The 22,320-nt window shown below is 40.7% G+C and overlaps 1 protein-coding gene across 4 annotated transcripts in view; it reads right to left on the reverse strand.

Annotated features, from left to right (window-relative positions):
- Positions 1-8,935: 8,935 nt before the first annotated feature.
- The window catches only part of ZNF385B (zinc finger protein 385B), a 299,082-nt gene continuing 285,697 nt past the window's right edge, over positions 8,936-22,320 (reverse strand). For all 4 annotated transcript variants that reach the window (XM_034786269.1, XM_034786272.1, XM_034786270.1 and 1 more), the window contains 4 exons: positions 15,362-15,607; positions 13,320-13,498; positions 12,920-13,021; positions 8,936-10,414 (listed from right to left, as the gene is read on the reverse strand). In XM_034786269.1, the coding sequence (XP_034642160.1) occupies positions 10,196-10,414; positions 12,920-13,021; positions 13,320-13,498; positions 15,362-15,607 (746 nt within the window). In that variant the 3' untranslated portion in view covers positions 8,936-10,195. The remainder of the gene's footprint in view (positions 10,415-12,919; positions 13,022-13,319; positions 13,499-15,361; positions 15,608-22,320) is intronic.

Below are 22,320 nucleotides of genomic sequence, written 5' to 3' on the forward strand. Positions count from 1 at the left end.
CTTTTAAAAAAAAGAGAAAAGGGGGTTACTAGTACCAGCTTTGGAGTCAGTGGTATTGACAAAAAGGTGTAGCTAGTCTGACTACATTTGTGGTTCATTCTTTAAAACGTTCTAGAGACCAAATAGCTGAACTTAGCCAAACTTAGCATCTAAAGACAAAGCAGTACATACCCTCCTTCCGGGAAGCAACTCTTATTTTGTAGTAAATATACCCATTTCAGCTAATAGTATTTATAGTAAAATTTTACAAGTTACAAAACTTGACATGTCACTAAAATCCAACACAACAGTTCATAACAGCTTCTTAACTTCTTGTTTTTTGCTGTACTTTTCATATCTTTTTTCCCCCAGATATACATTCCAAACCAGTTGGGCGTGGAGGTCCATCCCAACCTGTGCTAGGAGGATACAGCATTCATGTATCTTGGCTTTGACAGGCTTCCTATTTTTAATGCCAAAGCTCAGATCAGCTTTGCAAAGTTGTGGGATCCTTGACATGGGTGAACACAGTTGTGGGGAGAGCATAATATATTCAGTTAACATAACCAACTTAAAAAAAATATATATATATATATTCATACAAATACATATATACACACACACACAGCCCATTAATGTGGTGTATTCTATGTTCATCATGTATGTATTGGCTAACAGTGGACACTGACCCACACCCGGTGACAGGAAATTAATCTGTGGCAACCCTAATGCACTTTAGGTAACTAACAGGAAAGGAAATAAAAAAACAGATCCCTTCCTATTACTCTTGCGTGTCACACATTCATTACACAGGGTCAGAAGTAAACTAAACCTCGGGCAAAAATGAAGCCACCTCACTCTGGCAGGGAACTTGGCAGAAAACACAAGTTAGCCTCAGTACTCCCAAATTTTCCTAGAAGCAAGAGGTATTGAAGAGAAATGGGAGAGAGGGAAATCCTTCTCACTGCTACCTGTGGCAGGTATAGAGACATTATGTCTGCAGTACATTCCCGTGCAGGGCATAGAGGGACGTAAACTGCTAGACAAAGTCATTCAAAAATTTCAACAGTACTTTGAATCCGACAAGAATCTCTTGAGAAAGGCACATTTTCTTTACAAGGAACAAGGTGCTAGGTGTGACCACAGCCCATTATGTTCCAGGCCTGTAGAATAAACCAGCGTCACATGAATTTGAACTAGACTATTTAAAGACTGAATTTATTTGTGGTACAACTGCTAACCTGGTCCAAGCAAGGCTAGTGTGAGAAATTGATGTGGCTTTGCAAAGAGCAGTAGCTGCTTGCAGGGCTAGTGAAAATCATGCTCCCCAAAGTATTTATAAGAAGAGAAAGAATTGAAGTGCATATACTTTAACAGAGGCAAAAAGACAGAATACAAGAGTAAACAAACTCCACAGACCAGATCAGAAATAAACACGGAGGCAGTCACAACACAAAACTGCCCATCACAGGGATGAAGTATCATGCATTCAATAAACCATTTTGCAAGAATGATTTTCAGCACAAATTGCCAAGAAATATGAAACCAAAATACATTCATGAACATGCAGCTGAAAGAGAAACAATCTGTCGTGTTGGATCTCTTAATTAGTTTACAATCCAAGGTACACCAGTGCAAAAGTAGCGTAACAGGAAATTCAGGACACTAGGGCTTGCTTTGTGCTCTTGGATAAACGCCATCTGGTTCCTGCTTTGTTATTGTTCCAATAGTGACTTAAGTTCCTCCCATGCAGAAATAGAAAGAGCTCCGCCTCGGACACCATGATATACAGTATATTGTTACTATAATTAGGAGGCCAGATCAGCACTACACTTCCAACAGATAGTGACCTTGGATGAATGGGCTGTTCAGTCTACCAGCCCCATATCAACTGACTGGTATTCAGGTCTAATTTTACAATATCTATAACAAGGCTGCAGCCCACCTTCTCCTGGTGCAGGGAAAGTGCTTCAGACATCTGTACATGCCTGACGGAGAAACGGACCTGTCAGAAGTTTTGCTTAGCATAGTGAAGGGTGGCAGAGCTCAGATCAACGGCAGCCTGAGGGAATGTTGTCTCCCATTCTTAAAGCCTTGCACCGTTTTAAAATCTGTCACCACAGAAACTCCTCTTGCCATTACTCAGTCACACTGCAGGTGCCATATCGTGCTGAAATGACCTTTTGGAGGTGGCCTGTCCGTCAGTGAAGCTAGGGCCAAGCTCAGCATACTGTGGGACTGGCAGTGTGACTAGAGGTAGCAGCAATTCTAACAGTCACTAGATTTTAAATCAGCTTTAAACTGACATGAAAGTAAAGAGGTAGGAAAAGAGAGTGAGGCTGAGACAATGGAAGGCGGCCTGGGTAGCAGAGGGAAAAGCCAATTATTATTTATTTGTATTGTGGCAATGGCTGGGGCTCCAAGCAGGAGTCAGGGCCTCGCAGTGCTAGACACTGTACAAACCTAAGTCAGATGGTTCCTGCCCCAAGGAGCTTACAATTGAAGTTTAAGATGAGAGCGAACAGACGGATACAAAGGAAATAAACATTAATGACGTTGATTATAATCAGCCTGAGAAGCAGTGATCCCAGCACACCAGCTGCCTGATGACTGTCGAGGTTTTGTGGGTATCATGGCAGACATGGGTTTTGAAGAGGAGGTGATGACATTGTAGCTATTTATGGTGAGCTCCTTCCACGTGTAAGGGGGCAAGTGCACAGGTGCTTGTTGGAAAATCTGACAACCGGGCAATGAAGACTGACATCAGTGGTGGAGCAGAGGCAGGGGCTGACATCTTCATAGCATATGGGAGGTAAGTGAAGTGGGGGTATACCATAAAGGGCCTTAAAAATGAAGACAAATAGTTTATGCTTGATGTGATGGTAACGGGGAGCCAGTGAAAGGACTCAGAGAGAGATGACATGCTTGAAGCACAAGCCAGGAAAATGATCATTGCAGCAGCATTGTGAGTGTATATCAGCAGGGCAAGATGGCACGGGGGCAAGAGCAGAGAGGAGGAGGTTGCCATAGTCAAGTCATGAGATGATGAGAGACTGGATGGGAGGTGTAGTTTGTGGGTGAAAGAGAAAGGCTGGATCTTAGTGCAGGAAAGTGCCAAGATTTAGACACCGCCTCGATATACGGTTTTAGGGAGAAGGCTGAGTCAAAGAAGACACCCAGGTTCTGGGCCTAAGTGACAGTGAAAGAATGAAAAGAAATAGGAATTTCTCATGCTAGTTAAGGACTAAACTCAGATCCCAGGTCAGATGCGAGGTGCCCATTACCTTACATCTGCTGACAATCAAGGGAGGGATTTAGCACAAAATTGTTATAGTCTGAGCTTTGGTGATGAGTGACAGGCTGCTGTGTATGTCTGACATTTATACCTATCAGGATTACATGCTATATGTGAGGTTACAAGAAGCAGCCTGTGAACGAGAAGCCTTTCTGATGATTGTAACCTTGGTCCTGTCTAGCCTTGGGAAAGAGGACATGTTTAAAAACTTTTTAATTAACACATTTTAAACACTCACATAAACAGAGTTTAACACCTTTTACTTGAGGAGTCTAGGGTTCACCACAACCATCAAACATGTTTTTAAATTCAACCTACTTTCCTAAGCCAGATCTGGCCGTTGTTTGCACATTAACAGGTGAGGTTTGCCGGAACACACAGTTTGCCTTAATTTCACAGCCATTACAAGACCAATTCTGCCTGTCCCTTCTTTAGTGCACTGTAGTGGGAAAGGCCACCCCACACTCTTGCTGCAGCCATAAAAGATGAACCCATAAGGTGGCTGTAAGCACTCCCTAAGCACAAAGTGGAAAAACTGTATAGACCTAGCCCCGACTGGCAGGGTGGGGGTGGGGAAGATGACCAGGACCCTGTCTCCACATCTGCCACACTAAACCGTTTATACAGGTGCAGGAAGTACCACTGCTGAATGTGCTGTGTCTCCACTCTCCCAGAACCCCTAGAGGGACCATCCCTTGAAAAAGCATTATGCTTACTACCACCCCTTGGGAGCTACAATTCCCACATCCCCCAGCCTTTCCCACTCAGAGCTTAGCCATAGACACTACAGGCGTGTGCACATTTTAAAGCAATAATTGAAAAATAACTAGTTACTATTATGTGAGCCAGCTTTGTTTGTTTGTTTGAACTGGTAATGACAACCAGGCAGTAACCATTGAATGATTTGTCTGAATTTATTTAAAAGAGAAGCCAGGAGCTATTCCTGTTTGTAGAGATGCATAGATCTGGGTTTGTTCTCAGTGGGAGATGTTCTGTCAAGCGGATCTAAGTGTGACAGCAGATCTGTATTAAGTAGATTTTTCCATACTGTTCCTTGTTCCAGTTCTCTGGAGAGACACATCTCAGTGCCTAGTGTATCACATGCAAACCTGCTACTGAATTAGCAGGCACACACTTCTGTAAATTGTTTCATTTTACTTTCCACAGAGCAGTCAGTCACACAACCATGTTACTCAATATGCTTTCTTGCTCCCAGTTAGGCTGCAGTTAGTGCCTCTGCACATGCTAGGTTGCACTCTCCCTCTGTTTCCTTTTACAGCCAAGACATTTGAGATATCCCTGGAATAGTCAGTCAGCACTGGCCTGAGCATTTCAGTACCCTTTTCAGTCTGATGGTGCATAGTGTGTGGAAGAAATATGTACACAAATTCCCAAATTAAATGTTCTGCTGCACATACTTCTCTCCCGGGAGAGAGGAGGAGAAAACAAACATGTGACAGATGTTGGTCACACTGCTTAATGCACTACTGGAAGGTGTTCAGGTATTACCTTGATGGGTATGGTATGAGAAGAGAATTAGTAAGAAACCCCACTAGTGGGGCCTACAAACTATTTAAAGGGGTACAGTAGAACCTCAGAGTTACAAACACCTCTGGAATGGTGATTGTTTGTAACTCTAAAATGTTTGTAATTGAACAAAACATTATGGTGGTTCTTTCAAAAGTTTACAGTTGAACATTGACTTAATACATCTTTGAAACTTTAACATGAAGAAGAAAAATGCTGCTTTTAACCAGCTTAATTTAAATGAAACAAGCACAGAAACAGTTTCCTACCTTGTCAAGTCTTTTTTTTAAACTTTCCCTTTTTTAAAGTTTATGTTTAACACAGTACAGTACTGTACTGTATTTGCTTCTTTTGGGGGGGGGGGGGGGGGGTGTGTCTCCGCTGCTGCCTGATTGCATACTTCCAGTTCCAAATGGGGTGTGTGAAACTGGTCAGTTCAAAACTCTGGTGTTTGTAACTCTGATAGGTTCTACTTTATTATCAAATTCTTATACTTTACATGGTGAGATTATTTGTACTTGGAAATTCTTTGCTTGTCTGTCCTTTAATGTTATGCTCTTCAGTGATAGGTTTACTCTTGAACCGTATTTCCCTTGCTAGCTATAAGTTTTGGTATGGATTTAATTCATTTTTAGGGTCTTGTATAGCTCTATTGACTGAATGATAGTATGAGTGCTGATACTGTATTTTCAAATTTATAAAAAATATGCATTGCCAACATCATGGATTGAATGGTTTAAAGTTACCATAGGCTACTGTGTACATTTTTCATATTATGCTGCTTATTACTGGGTAGATAAATATGCTGAAATGATCTCTAGAGAGCATACTCCACCCCACAGCCTAAAACAGTTGTGGTCTCTCTTTTGGCACATAAGTGCGATGGGACTTCCCTTTGCTGGTCCAGGCTTGTAACATATTACTCGAGAGGATGGCAGGTCACAAAGAAAGGGAATAAAATAAACCACATGCCATCTGGTAGCTTGTGTGTGTCCCTTTTCCTTATTTGTTTTTATTAGAGAATTAATCTCTCGCTCATAGCAAATGTCTAACGATCTTTAGTTTATCAGCCGATAGACTGATTCCCAGCATAATATTATCTGATTGGAACTGCAGTGGATGAAATTAATATGAGAATATATTCTCCACCCTACCAAAATCAGAAATAAAAATTCTAATAAAAATTCCCACCTGTAGTAAGGGAAGACAAACCATCTCCTTCTAGTGGTCAGAAAGGATCACATTTTTTCATTTGTCTGCTGAAAAACTGTATGGATCAGATCCTCCCGCTAGGCTATGGCCCCATTATGCCGCTCAGATGACATTAAGAGACTAATCTGGACACAAATGTCCACAGAGAATTCCTGCTGGTATATCTGTGCCAGATCTAGGCCCTGTATCCCTTCAGATGTAGAAGGTGTGATGGAGCTCTGCTACAATTCTCTCTTGGTATAGGATCCATTAAACACCTTGCATTAGTGGCACAATTGAAAACTGTCTTGCACAACTCTAAGCAGCACTGGGCTGGGACCTTAGAATTGGTGCCTAGACACCATATCCCATCTCCTGCACTGAACAGAGCCCTGGCATAGGAAAGAATCTGGCTTTATTACTTTAAAAATAATCTGGTTGTTCAAACATTCAACATTCCCATTTAAAACACTAATGGCATTGCCAATTTTAAAAGGTGTTTCAATGCTAGTATTTTGTTTTGTGAATCTGTGAACTTTATAGCCAGCTGTCTGTAATGACTTTACATCCCAGGAGAGATGATCCTGGAAAATCCAAGTCAGCTGATAAAATACAATGTTGTTCTGGGTGGATACATCAGATCCCTGTTATTCAGAGCTTGGCTATAAAATGCAAAATACTAGCAGCCTTAATGGGAGTGCTTACTATTTATCATGCAAATATTACCTCAAACATTTAGTCCCATGTGCGCCATGGATTTGACTTTAGTTGAAAGTGGAGCACACAGTGTACATAAACAAAGCAAAGCGCACGAGTTCTGACATGAATTTGAATGGGAGCGTTAGTTTCTTGGCTCACAGCCTGTTTGTTTGAGCCCTTTGGGCTCTATGGGTTAAGTGATTTCACTCATTCATGGATGCAATTACATATTCTTTCACTGTGGATGACATCTTACAGAGTATTTCTTCTACCTAGGATGCCTTTGGAAAAAAAACTCATCTTAAAACAGTCAATTGTCTATGAAATCTATTATTTGATAGCACCTCCTATGGTTAAGGGTTATATGCACCTCATATAGGTGTTTCTTTGTGGTTATGGGAAACTGTATTAACCTGAAGCTATTTAATTTGAGCCCTATTCACACAATTGTACCTGAACAGTAAATAACACCCCCCACCCCCTACCCAAAGTAGTGCTTTCAGGCGACAGCAAAAAGGTGAGTGTTTTACTCCATAGAACACTACCATTTCCCAAACAACCAGCTAAAGCTCTGATTCAGCAGAACTAACTCATGTTGAGTAACACAACATGGGGGGAGGGATAGCTCAATGGTTTGAGCATTGGCCTGCTAAACCCAGGGTTATGAGTTCAGTCCTTGAGAGAGTCACTTCAGGATCTGGGGCAAAATCAGTACTTGGTCCTGCTAGGGAAGACAGGGGGCGGGACTCGATGACCTTTCAGGGTCCCTTCCAGTTCTATGAGATAGATAGGTATATCTCCATATATTATAACACTTCTTCTTGCAAGTACTCACTGAGATTACTTGGGTGAGTGGACCTTATTCAATATGAGTAAGAATTACAGCATCAGGCCCAAATCAGTGTGCACAAAAGCATGTCTGTCTGTACTCTGTAACCCTTAGCCTCAATAGTATTACATAGTATGTAGAAATTCATACATATATCTATCTACCTATATGTGTGTATATATATATATATATATAGAGAGAGAGAGAGAGAGCGAGCGAAAGAGAGCTCGTGCATGTATACCACAGACCTTAACTCCACCCCCTGAGGGCCATCAGCCTTCTATCATTCCCTTTAATTGCTCATCTGCACACAATGCTTTACCAAACTATCTTCCCACAACACCAAATATCCCAAACTAGTGTTGGGTGGGGTGGGGGTGGTAGAAATAATAAAGTAAAGGGTGTGAGCAGAAGGGTGAAAAGGGGGCAGAGTTCAGGTAATGGTACATGGCCTGTGGTGTATGGTAATTGTAGCAGTAAGGTGTATGCTTGGGGATAGAGAAGTACAGAGTATGTACAGTTAAGTGGCTTAAGTTTTCATTTTCTTGCTTTTATGGCTTTGCCTTAGACATGTTTTGTGTGTGTAGTAACCCTAACTGCTTCACAATGACTTTTTTGTATTAATATAGAATAAATGTTTTCAAAATATCCTGCTTCCAGTCTAAACCACAATCAACTTTGTTTTTAATGATAATCCATTTGGTAGCATATTAGAGTGGTGTTTCATTTCTGATTTTATACATTCATCCGGTTCAGCAGTTTTTCCTTGAGGTTGCCAACAGATTGAATATTTTAAGATGAGCTACAAAAACCACCAATAAAAAGCCTAAAAAATGTAGGGGAGAAATGTTGACAGTTTTTAGGAAATTAGTACAGGTACTATAATTATACTCTGGTATTTTGCTGTCTACTGGACTAGAGATTCCCTTAGCTCAGTGGTTCTCAACCAGGGGTACACATACCCTTGGGGGTACACAGAGGTCTTTCAGAGGGTACATCAACTCATTTAGATATTTGCCTACTTTTACAACAGGCTACATAAAAAGCACTAGCGAAGTCAGTACAAGTTAAAATTTCATACAGACAGTGACTTTATACTGCTCTCTATACACTATACACTGAAATGTAAGTACAATATTTATATTTCAATTGATTTATTTTATAATGATATGGTAACAATGACAAAGTAAGCAATTTTTCAGTAATAGTGTGCTGTGATATTTTTGTATTTTTATGTTTGATTTTGTAAGCAAGTCGTTTTTAAGTGAGGTCAAACTGAGGGTACACAAGACAAATCAGACTCCTGAAAGGTGATCAGTAGTCTGGAAAGGTTGAGAACCACTACTCTAGTGGATCTATTTGTTCCATGCAATTTTTTTTGTCCATTAAAAAAATACCCCAAACACAGGAAGTGCTTATATTTTTTCATATTGTTTTATTGAAAAGATACATTTAAAAAAATACACAGACATTTTACTATTTACGGATTGCAGATAAAGATGTTCTAAAAGAGTTAGCTCTATTTTATTCCTTTATTATACTTGTTGCCCTCAATATCGCACAAAGACTTCAGTCTGAGTACTGCATATTGATATTACCTTTATAAAAGGGGTAGGGACAAGAGACGAGGGAGGGCAGAACTTCAATATAGTCAGTAAACAGAAAAGACAGTCAGTCAATTATAAATATTGTATGTTCTGTACATTATTGCATTAGGGAGCCACAACATTATGCAGCATTGTTACAAAGGAAACAAGTTTAGAAATGAAGAAAAAGGATATTTACGTATAAATACACGGCCCATTGTCTTCTTGAACAATGCATGTGAGCTGTGGTAATGTGCAATTGAAAAGCTTGCTTTCTTTTAATGTTAAACATTGCTTAGCAACACCAGTGAGGAAACTACAAAATAAGTTAAAATGAAAATAGTAAACAAGTAGTAATCTTAACTATATGTTATATGGCTTTCTATTTTTAATCTAACTAAAACGTGAAACAAGAGAAATACATTAATAAAAAAAAGCTTCAAAGCTGCATTGCTTCCAAACATTTGCACAGCAACTAAAAATGTCTAACTGAGACAGGCAATACATCTCTAGTACTACACAAGATACACCAGTACTGCGGTCTAAAACAGTACACAATTCCTGTCAACAAGAGCACACTGAAAAGAAAAGGATGCAATCAGTTATTAAGATGTTATCCACAATTAAGCACTTGGTTAATCTACCTTTTTTCACACTAGAATATACCCAGTTGGATTCCAGAGACCTATTTACAAATGTGTGAGCGAGGAAGACCCTAGTTTTCAAGTCAGTCAGGAAATATTCTGTGTTCCTTGTTTCCAAGGTGCATCATATACATATTTAAAAAACCCCAACCAACAAACAGATGAATGAATCTTGATGCTAGCTTTTTGTGAGCCATTAAGCTTTTGGTAAACCATTCTCAGACAAATTATTTGAATTTAAGGAGAGAGAGAAGGAGACGGAGATGTTATCTAGGCTTCTAGAATACAGTACCTGTCCATGAAAAATTCTGTGACTTGGACTGTTGGGGTGCCACACTGCATGGCATTATAAAAGAGAAAGATATTTTAAAATAAAATCCTTGCTTGCTTTGCTTCCTTTTTCCCCCCTTCTACTGGCCATAGTTATCTTATTAACACTACGAAATTAGTATGGTGCAAAAAGGATCGATGCAGGAGTCGCACGTATGGGACCGTGGCCCGGCCTTAGGAGAGCTGGTGGGATTGCAGGTGCCTGGAACAAAGAGGCGGAAGGACGGGGAGGGAGGGACAGAGCAGATGACACAGCTGCAGCCGCAGCAAGAGAAGATGAAAGGAAAGCAGGTGCTAAGGGCTTAATCATATCTTTTTGGAATGCAAGTTTTGCCTGAAAAAAAGAAAAAAAGAAATGTAAATACTATTCTCGCCACCATTTTTACAATGAGTAAAAACATTAACCCTGGCAAAATGTTCATTAAGCTTTTAAGCTTTTTATCTTTCTGGACAGCATGAATAAAAGCTGTTTTCAATTGCTTCTTATTACTTCACACCTGATTTATAATTACTGTATTTCCTTTGCTCCAATTTTAACCATTTCTAGTAGCAGCTGTTTGAGATGTTTGCTTGTAGCCAAAAGGGCAAATGAACACACGCTGCTTTACAGAAGAGATATTAGATCACATGTTCAACTTCAAAATTTGCACTGGCATTTTCACACCTGCACCTGAACTGTGGGTGAAAATGTCAGTGCTTGTAATGTTAACTGCTTGATTACAGGTGCAAATCAGGCAAGTACAAGAACAAGTACTCCAATATGCACCTGCAATTAATTTTGCTGGTATAAAAATGCAGGTGCAAATTGCATCTACTGAATGGGAAATCTTGTCTCACAATTTTGAAAATTGTATCCACACCATCTTCTGACACAGAGGACAATTTAAACAAACAAACTGCGCATTTAAGTACACACACATCCACAAGGAGTAGATGTGGGTGCTCCAGTGTGTGGGGGTTAGAGGTAATTTACAAGAGTGAATATCTGTAAATTATAATAACTATCAACAGGAAACTCAAGATTGGGAAAAAAGGGTCAAGATCATGACTTCAACAGGACTCTACAAAATAGAAAGGTGCATTTTCCTCATTTCTTTTCACTTATAAAAATGAGCTGTAGAAAAAGGCAGAAGTCAGAGATGGGAAACAGCCATCAGTTCATCTAGTTCTTTCTCTGCTAATGCACACTTGTTCCTTTCAGCATATTTTCTAGTCTCCAAGACTAATTTAAAAAAAACAACTCAATCATTTTGAAAAAAGTCGGCTCAATTTAAGATCCCTAACAAATCTGGTGTGGGTACTGTAAAATTACCCATGAAATATATACAGTGTAACTCCACTTGTGGGTTGGTGTGTTTCAAGGTTAAATATTTGTGGGTGGGAGGAGAGAGACTTATATCCTGACTCTATTACCGTTGGTTTTAAACCCAAAAGATAAAAATATAATCCTTTACAGAAGTGAGCAAAATTAGTGTGACCCGAAGCAGAGCCGGCTCTAGGATTTTTGCCGCCCCAAGCAAAACAATTTAGGCCGACCCCCGTTTTTTTCTTACCCCACCCTCGGCCCCACCTCAACTCCGCCCCTTCCCCAAATCCCCAGCCCTGCCTCCTCCCCCCCCAGGCTCTCAAGCCTAGGAGGGAGGGAGGGAGAGGGAGAAGCAGCGTGCGCGCCGCAGCCGCTCAGGGTCTTCCCCTCCCTCCGAGGTTTGAGAGCCTGGGAGGGAGGGAGGGCGAGCAGCAGCGCGCGAATCAGCCGTTTTGCGCGCCGTGGTGCACGAGCAGCAGCAGCGGAGGTGAGCTAGGGCGGCCGGGGCACATTTTTAGGGGCGGCATGGCCGGCGCCAGAATGCCGCCCCTAGAAATGTGCCGCCCCAAGCACCAGCTTGTTTTGCTGGTGCCTAGAGCCGGCCCTGCCCGAAGCTAGTGAATGGGGAGTGTTAGAGAAAGCCTGAAGCATTTTCATTAGACTATATGATTACAAAGAAACATTAATATTTCAACTTCTGCAGGGGTTTCATATGCTTTTTGGACAGTGTCTCACTTTTGGACATGAGTATTTGCATCTCTTTAGTTCCAACACATAAAAGCGCTTTTGTTGTGTGGATTGTACACACTGCTCTCTAATGAACCCATCGCAGGATGACTTAACTAGTGAGCAGAGAGCATGCAACTCTTCCTGAGCTAGAATCAGGCTGAGTGGTGAGTAGCCTGCCCCTAGGCTAGAGAAACCAGCAAGACGGTGTTATGGGGGATCCTGGTGGGGAGAAACCCCAGAGTGAAGAAAGGGGAAGAAAGGGCTGAGGGCTTTTGGGGACCAAGGCTGGAAATGGTGATCTAGTAGCCCAGTAATAAATGCCTCTATGATAAGCAATTAATGCTCCTAAACTCCTCACAACTCTCCCACACCAGCCTAATACAGCGCACACTATTTTGCTGTTTGTGCGAGATAAGTCAGTATTTTTTTAGCTTTACACCTTAAGCCTCATAACATCATGTTTTCTTAAATGCTCAGCTAGGCAGTGTGTGCCCTTTAAAGAGAGGGAGTGTACTAAAAACAGAAGAGTTCACACCTTTCCACTAGATACACAATCGATTCCACAGCCCACTGTTTATTCCCTCCCTTGTAGCAGTAAATAACTCTGGAGTGCTAGTTTGCCTTTGAGCAGGCAGACAGAATACATAACCATCTTCAAATCTGATGCTAATACAGATTCAGCCTGCAGGGGGAGATACTCACAAGCTTTCTACCCCTGTCATACTCCTAGTCTCTTTGCAGTGGTAGTTCCAAGGTCACAAGCTCACATATACAGCAGTGATGCTGCATAGTAACAGTACTTACTGCTAAAATACTTGGGCTGCGCTGAAGTTTGTTGTAAGGGCTATATTTAGGTTTCATAGGCTTCCCTGCCACTCTGTCCTTGTGCCTTCTGCTGGAAATGTGCTGAAATAAAAAAAGAATACATTAAGAAGCAGTTTAGAGATCTCATGGTTTTATTCTTTTTGGAATTGATTTTTCGGCTGCATGTACCAAGTCCCCTGTCAAAGACACTGTGAGACGATTAAGGCTTAAGGGATGCAGCAATGATCTAAGTAGTTGTGTCTTGCTAAATAAAGCCCAATAGTTTGGAGTAAATCACATGAACTAGCAATTAATCAAATACACAGGATCCCGTGATCCAAACTGCAAGGGCACAAAGCCACTATCACTCAGGCAAAAGCTTCCAAGGTATTTGAGGTACCTGTTTAAGCTGAATTTCTGAATTGACATGGACATCACAGATTTCACAATGAAATGTCTTGTTCTGCAGTCCTGAGCCCTTACTGCCATTCTGAATCTTCAGCCTGGATCCAAGTCTAGGATAAGATTTAATTGGACCTGCACCATTCCGAGCTTCCACCATTGTCTTGTGTTTGGAACCTAATGGACAATTAGATGCACAAGGATTAACAAAGATGGAATGTTTTTTTCTTAAGCTACAAATCACAATAAACTTATTTTAGAGCATTGCTGCAGTTTCCATCCCTTTTTAGATTTTCCATAACATGAAATGATTGTTTAGGAACTAGAATGGGCAAATACTCCACACACGTGTTTAGATTATGCATTATCTTGACTACACACTTCACCATTGCATGGTACAGAGGAGAACAAACCATGAAGAAGTCTGAGGGTTTGTGCAGAAAGGAAAGAGGGACACATTGGAATATTTCCCTCTCCATCTCGTGATCCAGGTTATTGCCATTTTCCATTCTGCAAGTGGCTCATGTGGGAATAAGGGGGTGTGGCTAGGGCAGGGGTGAAAGTAATTTAAAGGACTTACCGGTACGTGGGAGTCCTGATTGGGGGCGTGGCCTCAACCGGAAGAGATGGGACCTTTCAAGATTTAAAGGCCCTGTGGCTGGGAGCCCCAAGGGCCTTTAAATCACCCCAGAGCTACCAGCTGCAGAGGCGGCTGGGAGCCCTGGGGCGAATTAAAGGGCCTGGGGCTCTGGCCGCCATGGAGCTCCGGGCCCTTTAAATCATCACGGGAGCCCTGCCGCTGCTGCTCCGGCAGTGATTTAAAGGGCCCGGGGTTCCCCGCAGTGGCTGGAGCCCTGGGCCCTTTAAATCACCGCCGGAGAAGCTGTACCGTACCGGCTTACTTTCACCTCTGGGCTAGGGTGACCAGACAGCAAATGAGAAAAATCGTGGGGGATAATAGGAGCCTATATAAGAAAAAGACCTAAAAATCGGGACTGTCCCTATAAAATCGGGACATCTGGTCACCTTAGGTGTGGCCAAGGTGGATACTAAAATCTTCATATAAACAGAAATTGGGTAATCCTGTTTAAAGCAGACTAGCTACCTCTTCCTATTCAGTGGCTCCTCAGTGAAGGGGTTAGAGACCTGCGGCCTGTAAACCAAAAGAAAATATGGATGGAAGCTAATTGTGTTGCCTTTAGTGCAGAGTGAGGCGTATGGAGGAAGAGATCCTGGGTGAAAACTTGGTTCCTCTAACTCAATGAAACTTTTGCCATTGACTTCAATGGGGCCAGGATTTCACCCCCTGGCTTTAAGTGTAGGAATCCATGAAGAATGAGGATCCACAAGAAATCCTAGTCTTAATGATGTGTCTCCGGAATGAATCAATGTGATTGTTGGGGTCCTGACCCTCCCGAGACCTGCAGTCCAGGAGAGAGGATGCCAAGCAAAGGTTGCACCACAAAAGTCTTTTGGAGTTTGTTCCCACCCATCCAATTTTATGTGGGAAGAGGGAGGATAGATGTTCCTTCCTTCTTCTCTCAAAGAGCTACAAAGGAAGGGATTCTCGGACTTAATATTTCTCTTGAGGTAAGGAAAGGGATTTAAAGGCAACATATACTTTATAAGCATCTAGTCTCAGTTGTTCAAAGCCTCTATGACATCAAATCTAAAAAGTGAATCCTCAAGTTATTGCATAAAAACTATACTTTACCAACTGCAGCATTTAACTAGGCATCATACAAATAAATATATTATATATTGGAACTTGAAGTAGTACAGAATTTATAATGAAGTTGAAAACTTCATGTTAGTTGGAAGCACCTCTGGAGTCAGGACAAAATACAGTTAGATATCATGGGCTGTAGGAAGTTTGGTGAAACCATCGGTCTAGACAACAGGGGATTGCGTAAAGGATATCTTCAAAAATAGGTATTTAAAAGCTCTTGTGCCTGAGAATATAAAGGATTTTAACTCTATAGTGTTTTATTTTTTAAAAAATGACCCACAGTCACATACTTATGTGTTGTAGGAACTCACCTGTGTTGTGTGCTTCTAGCTGTGATAGGGAGTTCACAGCCACTTTGCATAGTGAACAGTAAAGTAATTTTTTGGCTTTCTCCTCTTCGGATTCAGAAACTGTGCTAGTTGCTCCATTTGTGCTCTTAGAGGATGATGTCGATGTTATAGGTGCTAATGTTATAGCTCCAGGTTTGGGAAGGAACAGGCCCACTTCAGTATTTGAAGGCTGACTAGAACCACTGGTTTTCGCTTTCCCTTTATCTTCTAAAAGAAACAAACACATGTGTATTGTAAGGTTTTATACACATCAAATCACATAGGGAATATACACAGGGCAGCGATGTCCTAGAGGGGGAAATCTCAAGAACACTTGCAAAATTTCTGCCATCAAACTTAATTGATTTTGGGGGTGATTTCCTGGGCTCTCGGGAAACTGCTAAATTATCATTACCAGAGACTTAACCCTGAGATCATAAAAATATTTCTGAAGAGCACTTTGTTTGACTTTGGAATGGCCCAAATTACATCAAATAGGAGGGATTTTCAAAATAATTTCACTGAGAGGATACCCCTGAAGTTCCGCCATAATCTTGAGACCCATTTCCCTCATTTCAGTTATACAAATTGAATATAGTGCTTTACTCACTATAGGGGGTCAATGCATAGCTGCCGATTTTAGATAAGATTATTCAAGGCATAATTCCCGATATAAACTGGGGGGGGCTAAAGGTTTTAATTCAATTCTCTTATGTATCATTTTACACCCATTAGTCAAGCATCCAGGCCTCCTCTGAGACTGGGGTCAGTAGATATTGTTGTTTCATTTTACAGGTAGGGATCCCAAAGTGGAGAGATCAAGTGACTTGACTGAAGCTGCAGAGGGCGTTTGTGAGAGCCAATTAGAATGTAGGAGTCTGCTGCTCTCCATCATATTGTTAGTTTATTAGACCTTACTGCCTCTTGTGCTATTGAGCTGCTCTTCATTGTGACCAGAGATGACTGCTGAGCAGAGAAGAAAGCACACCTATAAGCAGACATCTAGCCCCTTGGGAGGGGGGACTGAGGTGCCCTAATATCATCAGCAGTAGCCTAGGCAGCATAGGTGTCATAAGCTACCTACAGGGTATCAGAGCTACATGAATAAACTGCTATCATTGGGTTGGGAGTGGGGATGGGGGAGGGGAACCACATTGAGAAACTTTCAACTCTGTTGATCAGTTGACATCAGTGTGACTGCCAGTTTGTATTTACAAGAATACTTTTGCATGGAAAAGAGTTAGATACTTAATTTTTTAAAATACAAGAGGAGATTAGCCTTAACATTTCTAGGTCCCAAATATTAGCAGAGTCTCAAAGGCCAGCTCTGCATTTAGGATTAGTCATATCATGGCTTACTAGACAAGCACATTGAGAGGACATGATACAAGACACAAAGACAAAAGCCCAGAGGAAGACTTGCATGAAAAGACGCAGATTATAGGATCATATAAAAGCACAGTTTTGTATATTACTTTCCCAGAAAAATTTAAAATTAAAACTGTTCAACTTAAGCTCAAAATACATTTCTTAAACATATATATATATATATTGTTTATCTTTATACTCAGTGCTGCTTTGGTACCTTCCCATCACAGTCAAGCAGGAATCAGCTAAACTACAGGGAAGCTCTTAAAAGTAGCTTTAAAAATGTAGTTTATATCACAAGGCCCACAGCTGTCCGCAGTGACACTGGGCACAGTCTTTCAGAACCTATCCAGCAAATCACTTAAGTGCATTTCTCTAGTCACAAAAGCAGTTAAGCACACTCTTGATGTGTGTAAGTCCCATTGAATAAAATGGGATTTAAGTACTGCCTAAAGTTAATCCTATGTTTAAAATGCTTTGCTGTACACGGATGGACTACTAAATCACATCCCCAGGCCTTACATAAGGCCTGCACCGAAGTCCATGGCTTTTTGGCTAAGAAAGGACTGCAGGATATCGCCCAATACTCCCAAACCAGTAAAATACAACGGGCTGATAGACGTTTGCTTAACGTAAATGAAAAAATAAGCATATGCCTCAACCTCTGAGAAATGCAGTGTATTCAGTGGATATTTTCTTCCTAGGGAAGTAGTGTTGGTTGCCATCTCCTGAATTTCAGTTTCTAACAGACGTGCATCTGGGGCCAGATTTTCAAGTGCTCAGCACCCACAATTGGAACCAAATTTTTAAAGAGTCCAGTTTTCAATTAGGCACCTATGCAAGGAGAAGAGGTTCAAAAGTGCTCAGCTCCCGTTGGCCAGATTTTCAAGAAAAATCAGTACCCAACGTCCTGAGCTACTTTGAAAATCTGGCCATTTATTTAGATCCCTAAATAGATGCTGAGATCTTTTGAAAATCTGGGCCCAATTGTGGGTGCAGAATTATCTTCAAAATTTGGCCCTTGTAATGTATGTATACAACAACTGGGGTTTTGTTCTACCATCATTCTGTGTGTGGAGCTACCATTGACGCTAAAGGGGTTCTGAACACAGGATCGAACTCTTAATTGAAACATTGTATGTATTAGCATAACTCACAAACCTAAAAGTGTACACAAAATATGAACAGGCACTTGATACTAGAGAGCATCAGCAGTAATTGGCGTATTTCCCAGAAATGCAGAGCAGTAAATCTTTGAATTTTAGATCACTGAGATAAAGGGAAAAGAAATGTTAATAAATATTTGGTTATATACTTCAATATAGCCATAAAAACTATTTTAAAATTACACAACACAAGTAAACTATATTTAACATTTAAATTGACCAAAAGTGAATCCCATTCAGAGGGCCAGGTTTATGAAAGGGGTACTCTAAACATTTTTGAATTGATAAAATATTACCAAAGGAAGTGGTATTAGATCATTCGCCATCTACTTCAGAATTTTAATATGGCTGTAGTAATCATTCACATCTGCAGAAAGCCAATCCATGGAAATAACATCACAAATGAATATTTATAAAGTATACTCTCTCCCCGCCCAAATAGACAAACACTAATAGGGAAAGCTAGTAGAAGTGCTAACAATGTACAAATGAAACATCTATTGGCTACCCATTCATGGACTCAGGCTACATAAGAATAGTCTATCACTTGTGTTGTCTGTATGAAGAGTCCAGATGCTATGAGGTGTAGTGCGTGTTCTGAAAGGTGCTGTGCTCTTGACTCCCATTAAAGAGAAGTCTTCAGTATGCTGTAGGCTCAGGCCTTTAAAAGCATGTGATAAGTGATTAAAAAAAGCATGAAATGTTTAAAAACAATAATATTTATAGAACTACATGCTATAATCTTCACCCAAAACATTGACTATATTTCCATTGTGTTTTATCCATAGAAAATACCTGATGCCTAGTGTTTATAGACCCTCGAATGCCTGTAGTGTGCATCTTCATATTTTATTTTCTAAATGTGTTTGTGTAAATTTAGTGCTGGCAAAACATGCCAATCCTGGAAACTCAAGTCGTCTGTTTCTCTAAAGAGAAGGTATAGGACAAGCATCAGTAATGCAAGCTTCTCCACACTGCCCTGAAGAGACTGACTGTCTTCTAGGAGCGAGTGGACTGTTCAGTCTCCGTGCCCATTCAATCCCTGGCTTCTCTGCTCAGACTGTCTATAACAGGGGCCACCTGGGAGGATATTTTTTGTGCTGCATCCCTGTGAACACTAGGCTGAGAACACAAAACCCATTTCACATAGGCCACCAATCACCATCAGATGATGACAGTTTTCCATCGCTGGATTTAACAGATGACTGAAATGAAAAATTCCGTATCCCATTGCCAATCACCTCAGCCAACAAGAATCTTGTGCCTCAAATGCTAACTGATGTACTGCTTTAGTCAGGATTTAAAATACTCCCTAGATTTGTCATTTTCATTATTCTTAATAAGGAACAAAACTATATAACAAACTGACTGCAAACATCTAGGAAACTAGCAAGACGCTATTAGCATGTTGTCAGGCAAGGTTCTGTCAGCTATTTAAATTCTGGAAAGGTTCCCAATTCAAATAATCACTCCACCCAGCGAGAGAGATAGAGATAGAGAGAGCGAGAGAGTGTGTTGTATACACCGCACACACCCTACCCCCATCCCTATTTAGATTAATGTTTCCTTCCATCTTTCTAAATACTTAGAGAACGTGTTTAAAATCCTGATTGAACAGTTAATGTAATGTTTTAGTTCCCATATCCAGTAGAATAAGCTAGACAAGTGTTTGGCTACCCTGTAGAGTAGGATTTGGCTCTTTTGGCTTCTAGAATCATTAAATTACATTTCTTCAAATGGGTTTTAGTTAACTACTTATTGTTTTCAATCCCTCGGAGCCACATCACCATTAACTACCACTTTTAGAAATGCCTTCTGAGTATTCATCTGTGCAAAGCAGATAAACACAAATCATATTCACATGCACAATATATACAGAAGAGTATTTTATTTGTATTTATAGCATATATTTAATATTAAAGAAGAAACTGGTCACTTGCATACTGCTTAAGAGCCTAGATGACTTCATAATATATAAAATGTCGGTATATTTAGAAATGTTTCATCCTAGATACTATTGGAATCATTATATAAAATCTAAATATAAGGTAAGATGTGGCTGTAAAGCCGTTGTAAGGCTGCCCTGCTGGCATTCCTGGAGGCATAATTCTTATATCTGTTCCAAGCCCACTGAAGTCAATGGACTTGGACAGGGGATAAATCAGTACAGAATTTAGTTCAACACCTCCAGGAGCAACCAGTACCTCAGGCCAGTGTGGCCTCTGTTACACCCGTAAGGTTTAGAAGAATGCAGCATACGCTCCCTCCACCCCCACGACAGCCCAATTCCACTAGCTGGAGCTGAAGGCTGCGACTCTGCCCAGGCCCTTCCTTTTCCCAGACCCTGTTGGAAAGGCTAGAGCTGCTGCTCATCCTAGTGGCTATAGGCAGCACAAGACATACTGAGAATACAATAGCTGTAATTCGGCCAAGTCTCTGTGTGGTGCCAAAAATGATTGGGTAAGTCTTGTGTGTCCTTTTTTGTACTTACCCCTATGCGGGACTAGTCACAATCTACCCCATACTACTGGACAGTATAGGACTGTGCTCTTTTCCTAAGTACAGACAATATTTTTGTCTGTTATATTCTTGTCTGCAGTTAAGGACCAGGAGCAGTAAAATTGCTGGTGGAGTCCCAGCTCTTACTGAATTCTGCTTTTATTTTGAAATAAGACATGAGAAAAAACTAATTAAGTATCGCTTTGGGCTCAGCAATACAAATGCTGTTGTCTCTTACCTCCATTGTTTCAGTCTTGGCTTTGAAGTTGCTTTCATCTATGTATGAATGTTTGGCTTATATTTTGTGTCAGAATTGGATTCTAGAATCGGAGGCATATTTAGCTAATTAGAACTATATTCTGTTTGGATTTGCATATCATACACTCATAACAAATAGAGATGAAAACAATCTAGGCAGGTCAACATATCCATTTCCCTGCCAATGCAGGTTTATTTGAAATGACTTACAATTTGCAGCTTCTGCTTCACTCCTGGGAAGTGCTATTGCACAGTCCAATAGATTTGACTGTTCAAGGTGAGTTTTGTCATTGACTTTGGTAGTGCCGAGGATTTCACCCTAGAACTTTTTCCCCGTGACATTCAGCCTATATTCACTGTACTCAGACTTACATTTCCTTGGTTCACCCTATATAATTGAGTTTGCACAATTTGGCCCCATTCACACACTGAGGATGTGCACTCAGAGGGAGCCGTCCATGCAGAACTCTTCTCCCTATGGTGCAGAAGGGAGAAGTGCTACCTTTCTGGCATCCTCCACCTATGCTTTGTAGAGAGCTGTTTTGATTAGGGCACCAGGGAGTCAGTTGTCTTTCCAAAGGTCACTGGGGCATCAGCCCAGATGCTATTAGAACCCAGGATCACACTTAGTCCTTAAAGCCCCCTCTTGTGAAATGTGACTATCCTGGAGCCCTCTTTGGATTCTGTTTTTTGGTTAGAAAGTGGGACATTTTTGTAAAAAATTTAAATGTCACTTTCTAGAAAACCAGCTCATTAAAGGCAAAGAACACAGAGACACCCAGAACGCATGGCGAGGGGTACAAAATTAGCAAAAGGAAGAAAAGACAGCTGAGAAGAACAGGAAAGTGAAATCTTAAGACCACCTCATTTGGAGACTCAGCTAAGCAGAGTAATTACCTTAGCTAGGTGAAGGCCTTCTTGGAGAGAAAGAGAGAAGCCATGTTCAGATGTCTAAGGCCCTACTGATAAAAACAAAACACTGATGGATAATACTTCATTCTGGAAAGCCAGCTCCATAATTAGTTTTGTGCACTTAATAGCTGGATGCAGGACAATTCATTTTATTTGTTCTTTTTGGGGATCTTAAATACCAAGTTATAAGCGGAGGGTGAGGGGAAGAATCTCAGTTCATATTGAGAGAGACATTTCTACCATGTCTTGGAAATTTTGTGATTAATCTCTCAACTGAGTAAACAAACATATTTCAAATCATCACAAATAAAAATGTGACCATAATAGAGGCTGACGCTCTCCTGCATTTAATGACATATTTAAGTAGAACTGTATTTAATTTTATGATGTTTTACATATTCAAGGTGCCCCAAAGCACTTTACAATTAAATGTACATCTTGCAAGTTACAGGCTAAAAGGGAGTGCCAGGATAGACTAAAGTATAGCTATTGTATTCTCAGCAACAGTTACAGTGTTGGATGCTAAAATTGATTTGATTGAAGGAATTCTGATCAGTTATTTTTTACTCTAAAAAAAAGAAAAAGCCATTAAAAGATCTTTAACATCATCCTAGACAGTCACATAGAGAAGGATAGAAGACTTTGATTTAGCACATTAATGGAAAGGTGGCACATCTCACAGTTCAGAATCTCTCTCTAGTAACTATTGGATACATTGCTCCAAAGCTTGATTTGTCA

This window comes from Trachemys scripta, chromosome 11 (assembly GCF_013100865.1).
Source record: "Trachemys scripta elegans isolate TJP31775 chromosome 11, CAS_Tse_1.0, whole genome shotgun sequence".
NCBI classification, from domain to species: domain Eukaryota; kingdom Metazoa; phylum Chordata; order Testudines; family Emydidae; genus Trachemys; species Trachemys scripta.